General features: G+C 32.2%; 1 protein-coding gene across 1 annotated transcript; it reads right to left on the reverse strand.

Moving 5' to 3' along the window:
• Nucleotides 1-137: 137 nt before the first annotated feature.
• LOC132724273 (neurotrypsin-like) lies at nucleotides 138-7,810 on the reverse strand. Its single transcript, XM_060709107.1, has 9 exons — nucleotides 7,539-7,810; nucleotides 4,797-4,966; nucleotides 4,349-4,442; nucleotides 3,151-3,228; nucleotides 2,647-2,775; nucleotides 2,214-2,406; nucleotides 1,571-1,848; nucleotides 1,290-1,429; nucleotides 138-1,000 (listed from the first exon to the last, which is right to left on the reverse strand). The coding sequence occupies exons 1-9, from the start codon at nucleotides 7,627-7,629 to the stop codon at nucleotides 806-808; spliced, it is 1,368 nt and encodes a 455-aa protein (XP_060565090.1). The 5' UTR covers nucleotides 7,630-7,810; the 3' UTR covers nucleotides 138-805.
• Between the last annotated feature and the right edge of the window lie 1,371 nt (nucleotides 7,811-9,181).

Below are 9,181 nucleotides of genomic sequence, written 5' to 3' on the forward strand. Positions count from 1 at the left end.
AAGTCGGATTTGTTTAAAATTCTACATCAGTGGGCATATTTAAATCAGACATATTTTCAATCATCCGAAACAGACTTTATCTTCGTTTTCCATTATCGAATATTACACTCTCTGTTTCTGAAACCACGTGGTAGAACTATTTTCAATCCGTATTAACTCCGAGTTTATTACATATAATAGCCGAGGACGTTCCGATTAATTTTTATGGTGGCTGATTTACGCCATGTCGTGTTTTCGCTTCTTCGCCTCAAAATGCGAAAAGGCAAAAATACGAAAATGTAAAAATACACCAATGCGAAAAATCGAAAACACAACAATGTGAAAAAGTCAAAATACAACAATGCGAAAAAGTGAAATCACAACAATGCGAAAAAGCGAAAATACGACCGATGAAATGCAAATAGACGACAGGTTTTACTTGTCGTGTTGTCGCCCTTCTTCTGTCGCATATTCGCTTTTTCGCCTCGAAAATCCGAAAAAGCGAAAACACGAAGAAACTTCGCCCATTCGTAATTTCGCATTTTGGAGGCAGAGAAGCGAAAACACGACTTGGTGTAAATCAGCCACCATACTGTTAAGATGGACCAAAAAAGTATATTCAAACCAAAACAACACTGTTCTGAAATACGGAACGACTTTCTTAACCTGTCTCACACTAGTCAATACCATTTGACGACTTGAGCATACTTAATTGGGGTTACAATATTGCTTTAATGGAACTATGTCTCACATTTCAAATATTCAGAGTAAAATTAGTTGGAACAATATCGTTTAGATTAACAAATATTTTTCACTTTGTTTTATTTCACCCTACCATTTCGGATACATTTATAGTATAATTGTTTCTTTGTAAAACATTTGCAATCCATGATGTAAACCGAGCAACATTTGTGTAAACACCCGGATGTTGCGCCTGCGCACACCCTTCTCCCCATGAGATTATTCCTGCAACGTACCATCGACCATTTCTTTCACAAGATAAAGGACCTCCTGAGTCACCCTGTAACCAGAAATAAAATTTAAAAAAATAGAAAACAAAAGCTTCATAGAATTGAATAATCAAGTGAATTTGTTTCTTAATTTGGTTGGATTTAGCGTTATTTGTTTGGTAGAAAAAAGTAAGCCAAGTTATTCAGCAACGTGTCTGTTGTTCAACGCCATGTGATTGCATTGGCCTAGTTAACATAATCTGGGACATAATAGGGAGAATGCTGTAACATTTATTAACCCGCATGTCCTCAGTAACTACTTATTCTAACCGTTTCAATATTAGCTTATAATATTGTTACCTTGCAAGCATCAATGCCTCCAAATTGGTACCCGGCGCATAACATGTTGTCATATACAGACTGATTATACCAACTATTACATAACGTTTTGTTCAAAATGGGTACCATCGCTTGTTGTAGCGTTCCAGTCAATCTTGTTCCTATATAAAAAGTCAATAGCATGAAAATATCATCTCAGTAAAATATTTACATTCTGTACTTTAGATTGTAGATATGAAGAACATTGCAGCATGAATGTCAATTAAGTAGTCGAGAAATTGGTTTATATATATGTCACGTACCTTTCAAAGTTTCGCCCCATCCTGTTACGTAACAATTTGAGGACGAATTGAATTCGTCATCTCCAAATGTTGGAAGGCACGCTGTCTTAATATAGGACGAACTTGTGTCTACAGGATGTGTAAGTTTAATCAATGCTATGTCATTTTCGTGTGTCTCTCTAACATATTTGCTGTGAATAAAAACTTTTTGAACAGTATTAGCTTTTTCTGTTGGATCCGGATGAATGTTGTTTTGGTCACCAACGATTACCCGTAAGGACAATGATTTTAGCGAGTATCTTAAATAGAAAAAGCAATTAAAATTATTACGGTGTTAAAACGTGAATTTTACGTTTAACAGTAGTATTATATCTATGCTGCAAATGTTACTCGTGTATCCTAAAATAAACAAGAGCAACAACAACAACCAACAAGTGAGTTTTAGATTTACTATTTTTTTAGTAAACAAATAAAAAATATAGACCAAAGAATTCCTGCGAGGGAATTTGAACTTAGTATAATCGAATCTGTGCATTATGATTGGCGCGTCTTTTGCTACTACTGAAAAGACCTGTTGCAATGAATTCTGATTTAAAACTAAAGGGGTGTTATATTACTTTATCATTATTGGAATAAAAATAAAACTGCAATTGTAAACACATACGAATCAAAACAATGCGCAGCTGTCAAAACCCAATTTTTATCAATCAAAGTTGCTCCACATAAATGGCTGTCTGATACCCCACCTAGAAATTCTATTTTTAATGATGTCATCCAAGGCCATGAACCAGGCTGTGCATCGCTCCCGCCCACAATTCTATGTGCTATTGGTGGAACCAATTGAATACCGCACTCTCCTGAAGAAAGAAAATATGAAAGACATGCATGACGAAAAAATTTAAAATTTAGAAACTCGTTGCTGTGTCACTTTAATCCAATAGTTTTCTTGAAATGATATTTTATTTTCTTATAAAAAGTAAAGGAGGTGAGGCCCCAGCTTAAAACCTACTGGATTTTTAATCCCACTCCGCAGTTATGTACGTTCTTAAAAAATGTCATTATTTCCAAAAAGGGCAAACGTTCTTAATTCTATTTACTGTTACAGAATAATGGCAATTCATCTGCCCCGTTCGCACAATCGTGTCTGCCGTCACACAGCCATTTTCTGGGTATACATTTTGAATGGTTTGGGCATTTGAACTGGCTGTCCCTGCACCGTATTGGTACTGAAATAGAAAAAAAAATGAATACATAAATATTTTATTCTAATATTGCTTTTGAATAAGTTAAGCAAAATGAATTATGGAAAGGTGCAAATATTCTTCTATGATGGCGCGAAAGTTTTTCTCCGCAGCGAACGCCATCATTATGAAAAACGCGAAATATTGTTTACGCGAAAGTTTCTAGGAATACAGTATCTTGAAAATGGTTACCGATATGAAATTATGGAGAAAAGTTATTATTTTCTTGTTCCACTTCATTAATAATAAGTATTTAAAACTTTAGTATGCTCCTTTATTTATATTTCTAACGAAACCATAAAATTAAAATTAACTAATTCAAAGACCGTTGCTAATAGTATCAAATAAAAGTTTACTCACTTAATGCGTGGTTTTCAAAAGGAGGCATACATTTTACTCCTGCATCCTCGCTATGTAAACAATTGATTTTTGTGGGATCTAAAATAAATTGTAATGAGTAAATGAATTGGCCTGATCAACTGTGATTAAGTCAGTTGTTCTCTGAATAATCCAGAGAAAATATGTTTATTGTCACATTTACAATTCAAGTAGACTAAATTTAAATTCTCATTTTCTTACAAAAACAGTTTATTAGGACAACGTTAAAACTGCTGGAATTGACAAAATTTAATATACATTTTATTTGGGATTTAAATGCATTTTGAGCTCCACATACCAAGTGTCTGTGTACAGTACAAGATAAATTTAAATGTGAATAAGTTTCATTTATATTAAGAAATGCAATGAAATAAATGTGCTTAATAATTATTTTGGTGATTTTTTAAAATAAAATTTTGAATTTGATTAAAGAACGCGCGTTAACAGTAATTGCTGAATGTACTTATTTCTCAGTCTGTTCTGCAAATGGAATTCGTTTTCAACAATTCGCATATTACAATATGTACAAATTAAGTTTTGCTTACGAATGTCGGTCAGTTATTTCTAGTAAATCATAAGACGAAGTTCATAATCTGCACAATTTTACACAAAATTTAGATTATGAAATGCTAGGCTTTATTTGCTACTTATAAAGAGCAGTACACTTGAGGTCTTAGACGTGCAGTCAATATTGGTCACAAAACAAATATTTATCTAACTTCTGAACATGTTGAAATACAATGCATAATTGTATGACTGAAATAGTAACAAATGATGCAAATAATCCATTCTTATATTTAGATAAAAAATTGAAATAATTGTTTAATGCCCTTGTAGATTTTTTTCTAATTTTCATTTCTTAAAAAGGCTTCACCGAACAATTAGCTTTTATCTTATACTTTCAATATATTTGTAAACATGTACTGGGAAGCAAGAGAAAACTGTGTAAACTAAACTAACGAGTGTAACCTTACGTGAGGGGAACGGTGCCCTAGTGGTTAGGGTCTCTGCCTCTCGACTCAAGGATCATGGGTTCGAGCCCTAATTTGATCACGACCATGTTTCTTCATGTGGCACCAGTACTGGTTGGTTCCAGAAAGCGGACTCGAAAGTGATCAATATAAGCTGAAAGAATTTGTTTCGCAATCGAGCTTTAATAAATATGTTAAAACCAACCTACCGTGAAGTCCTGGACATTCTCCAAGACTATTTTCTCTACTTGTACATTGTAAATCAGAGTGAAATATCGGTCCACTACCTCCACCAAATTGTGCCTGTATCATAAATAATCAATTATGTTATTTGTAAAGAACTGAATTACAGATTTCATTAAAGAATTAAATATATACATAAGATTCGTTTGTTGGCTTCAGTTATTAATTTCTTGATTTCGTTGGAAAATAATTATCTACATTTTCTTTCTATTCTTTTCAGTTAAATGTCACAATAGAAATATCAGATTTTGAATGAAATAGTTGCAGATGATTATGAATGGTTTTTGATATACATGTCCACGACAAATATAATTGAAATCGTTCATTGCTTCCTTGAAGAACACAATCTGAAAACAACCGATGCTTTTTCTTTCCGCCTAATTGGCCGGTATGCCAACTTGATCTTTATGTTACCTGAGAAAATACTTCTAATTCACGGTTGAAACCTAATTGTCTGCAAACGACATAACCATCAAATGATGACCAGTGGTCATCACACACTGTCCCCCATGTACCATTTACATAGACCTCCACTCGTCCTTCAAATGGTGTTCGGCCATTTGCAAGGCGCACATCATTCCAAGCTGAAGCATACAGAAAAATCTTAAACTTGTATATTGCATTTTCATAATTTTATGTTTAAGGCATAAGAGGTTAACAAGTGAGAACTAACAATAATTAAAGTACAAAATATATCATAAAGTTGTCTCTAAAATGACTCTATAACTACACATCACCTGACTTTTCGTTTATAGTTTTATGTTGCATTATAAAATGAAAACAACGCCAATTTATTGACCAGGCGATTTAATTACCTTTCCTCATTCCTTCATTATAGTATATTATTTGTTGTTGGGTTTTTTCTTTCTTTTTTTCACTTTCACAACAATTTCATTGCTTTGAATAAAATGAATGCTATTGTTGAAAATAAATTATATTAGCTAAAATTAAATTAATTCAACTGCGTAGATTCAAATAAACATAGCATTCCAAATAATCATTCTTTTTGCAATCGTGTGAAAGTGAAACAAAAAAAATGTAAGTTTAAATTCAAAATAATTTGAATGAGATGGGATACAGAACTGCGTCGTATCCTTCATTTGTAAACAAACTACGCTAATTTGGAAGCTCCTAATATTCCCGCTTCATTTGGTGTATGCAGCTTGAAAATATTTTTTGTAAAACATAGTTGCAATTTGGAAAGAAAATAAGCGAAAGTTTGACAGACACAACGCACTTGATTTTGCTTCATTCAGCGTTTTCAACTAAAAAATTGTTAAAATATTCTCGTTCCCCCTAGATAGTAGAGAATAAAATATTCTTCTGAAGAATAAACATTTATCCATCACATACTTTCTTTAAAGCTGACTTAGAAATAAATAGATTTTAGAAATAAATGGATTCAAAGCAACAATATAAACTTTGGAAACACATACATCTTAGTTTGATATTTCTATATGTAAGTAACGTAACATGCACCTTGAGAAATTGGCTTACAGCGTGTTTCATTTTTGCTTGTGCATGTGGCTGAACAATAAAACCTGTATCGTCCTTGTATAAACTATTTTATTTGCTCTGCATTTGCTTTGTTTGAAATACATTAGATCAAGAGTTCTAAAATAAGAATATTTATGTGAACAAACAAAAGAAATGATTTCAACGCAAAAGATACAGTTGTAAAATCAATGCTTGAAGTTTTTTCCAGCTTGTTGACCTTGACCAACTTAAAATGAAATGTCCTGACAGGGTGATGGTACATGCAACATAAATACCGCCATGATCTGACACATTAGTCTATAAATAAAAGTTTTATATTTATTACTAAGAAGAAAGACATGATTTTAGGCAACATGTCCTTTTAAGAATTTTTCACTCAAGGAAATCACTTGAATAGACTTGGTGTTGAAGAAGCCACTGGAATCTTACTCCTGATCTTAAGGTATCTGATGAAAAATAATTCCAGGTATTTCCCACATGTATCTATATAAATAATAGGCGTGACCAAATCTGAAGCCAATGTCGCGATTTAAATAACCTTGATAGAAGTCTATAAGGAATTCGTTCACGCAAAATGCCTATGCGCTTTGATTTCTGTTTCAGAGAAAAAAAAAGTCTGAATGTTTTACTATTAAAATATGTTGTTGTTACCAAACTATGCATATTATGTTCTGTTTAGGCTTTAGAATCATGGAGCTGGCAAGGCGGCAAGCAAGATATAGTTGTGTTAAATGTTCTGCTTGTTGAGTTAAAATAAAACAATTGACATATGATGTATTATGTGTATTATTCGTTTACTAAGGTAGCTGTATGATGATTCTTTTTCACGACACGCCGGTTACAATGATTTTTCTTTTGTTTTCTTATTTGAGACAGATTTCCGCTTCATGTGATATATAATTCATAACTTTTTATTAATAACTCTTACGATAATAACTACAGTGCACGAATTTTTTGGACAACCCTCGTGCAAGTTCAATATAATAATAAAACATCTTGTAAATGATGCATGTACATTTAATACACCTGTCTTAATTATTTTTTAAAGATCGAAACCGAGAAAACAAGAGTGATAAAATATGCACATAATATTGAAATTAAAGCCATTTGCGTTTTTAATTGAAAAATATACCTTTCTCCTTTCCGAGATGGCGGATGTTTTTTACAAAATGAAATATACAACGTTGTTCTGATTTCGGTGGTACATAATTAATTGCTGTTTAATGCCGATATAGATTATGTTGTTGTTTTTCAATCAAACTTGTGTTATGAAAATATCATCATGATCCATACTACCAAATTCATATAAAATAATAGACATTACACTTATGTCTTTGTCCGGCCAAAATCAGAATCATAAATTAAGACAGTTGTTGGATATCTCAGCTAAAATATTGCAGTTACAATATATTTTCTTCGCGAATAATAGTCACATAAAAATACAGTTCAATTTTTAATTTCTTAAATATTTATAGTCTGCTTGTCACAGAATACCAAAATTGATAGAAAAGTAGGTGGCACTTACCGCCAGTTGTCTAAAATGTTTCTTTATCAAGTTCTTTATATTTACCAGGAGTCTTAATTATTATATTTCTCTGGATTTTTTTACTAAACAACTTTCATTGTTTTTTGTTTTCTCATTAACTGACAAAGACTCACCTTCGTGAGGCAAGTCCGTTCCAGATGTCTGAAAAATTTCTAACACTAAGATAATTGTTACATATAGATTAATTCCATATAGTTGTACCATCTTATATCATTCAATATATGTTACTCCTAGTTGCAATCCAGTGCCTGAGTTTGTTTAAAAGGTGATAGGGTTAATGCCCGTTTCTTCATTTTTTCTTTTATATATACCGATTACAAACAAAAAAAATCAGCACTTGCACTCAATCACTCGCATGTTTTTGGATGTTACACATTTTTGTCAAGCCTTCTTTATTACTCAACGAGGGAGTCCTAAAAGTTTTGAATATTAAGACACAGCTTATCAGACAGTTTTTCTATATACGTAAACGTAAACACATTTCAAGATAGCCAATGAACTATTACGGCCAATATTTGTGAAAGTCATATCAATTATAAATAATCAAACAAATTTGTCAAAAATTATCTTTTGAATGAAATCAAAATGCTTTCAGAAAGTTTGATATGATTTGACACGAATAACGTCACGTTATTTGTTTATTTATTTCTGAACTAAATGGTTCTCTTTTGATTGAAGAATTAGTAAGCTTTTACGTTTTGGTAAATATTTGATTTATTTTATTTGACTTGCGAATTAGGTACAATATCGAAGCATTTTCCATATGCCGTTTGACGAGTTTTGAGGAAACATTTGTCGAATCGAGGTTCTAGCATTGGTCAGATTCAAAATTTCTATAAGTAGATCTAACAATTAACTAACCAACAATATTTCGGAATGTAATTATAGATGAAGCCATCGGCTTTTGGCCACATCGCTGTGTTAGAAAACAATATCTTAAATGAGAAAAGACAAAAGGTCTGCAAGTGTTCATTCGTCAACGTCATTCACATTTGAATAACATTGATATTGTTTAGAAAGATTTAGAGTATATTTGACGATGGGTATTATTTTTACATTAATTTTTCAACGAGGTTGCAATTTAAAAGTATGGAAAAGGCGGGGAAAACTATAGTAAAATATCTTTAATAAAACAATATAACCTTAATCTAAATGTTGAGACTATAAGTTAAATTCTCTTATCATACATGTAGCAAAATATTCCTGAAATGTTAAGGGACAGTAAACGAATATTTTCTTCTTCATCCTTGAAAACATCTGTTTGTACACCCTTAGACCCTATTGGGAAGTTTTTCTTTCACGCCAAAACAAACACGACTTCACAACATTCGTGATGCAGAATGGAGTAATTCGGACATACTTCGGGCATTCTATCGCCCTTTTCCTTCCGCTCGCACCCAGTTTTATCGTAATCAACATAAACAAGGTTGTAACCTTGTGATTAAGTGGTTAGGACCGTATTCTTTTTTTGCAAACTGTCATCACATGATATCAAAATAAGATATTGCGTTCGCTTTAAACCAATGATGTAACATTAAGTCATCTGAGTCCAATGTGACGGTAACCTCTACCCTTACTTTACCTGACACATTTACAAGATATTTCCTAAATATATCAATAGTCAATGTGTGCTTAGCTCGATATACTTTAGTGCGACGCAGTTTTGATTTCCACTAGGAAAAATTTAAACAATATTTTTATGCTTTATTCTTTTATAAGTATATTATAGTCAATGAATATATTATAATTCTTTAAT

This window comes from Ruditapes philippinarum, unplaced genomic scaffold (assembly GCF_026571515.1).
Source record: "Ruditapes philippinarum isolate M1 unplaced genomic scaffold, ASM2657151v2 ctg11846_1_1_1_1, whole genome shotgun sequence".
In the NCBI taxonomy this organism is placed as follows: domain Eukaryota; kingdom Metazoa; phylum Mollusca; class Bivalvia; order Venerida; family Veneridae; genus Ruditapes; species Ruditapes philippinarum.

Bases quoted from the DNA above. Each gene is read 5' to 3' on its own strand.
- LOC132724273 (XM_060709107.1), bottom strand. From the start codon at position 7,629: ATGGTACAACTATATGGAATTAATCTATATGTAACAATTATCTTAGTG. The intron at 4,443-4,796 runs GTAACATAAAGA...TTTATGATACAG, and splicing joins AATTAGAAGTATTTTCTCAG to GCACAATTTGGTGGAGGTAG. The intron at 1,001-1,289 runs GTAACAATATTA...TTCTGGTTACAG, and splicing joins GAGGCATTGATGCTTGCAAG to GGTGACTCAGGAGGTCCTTT.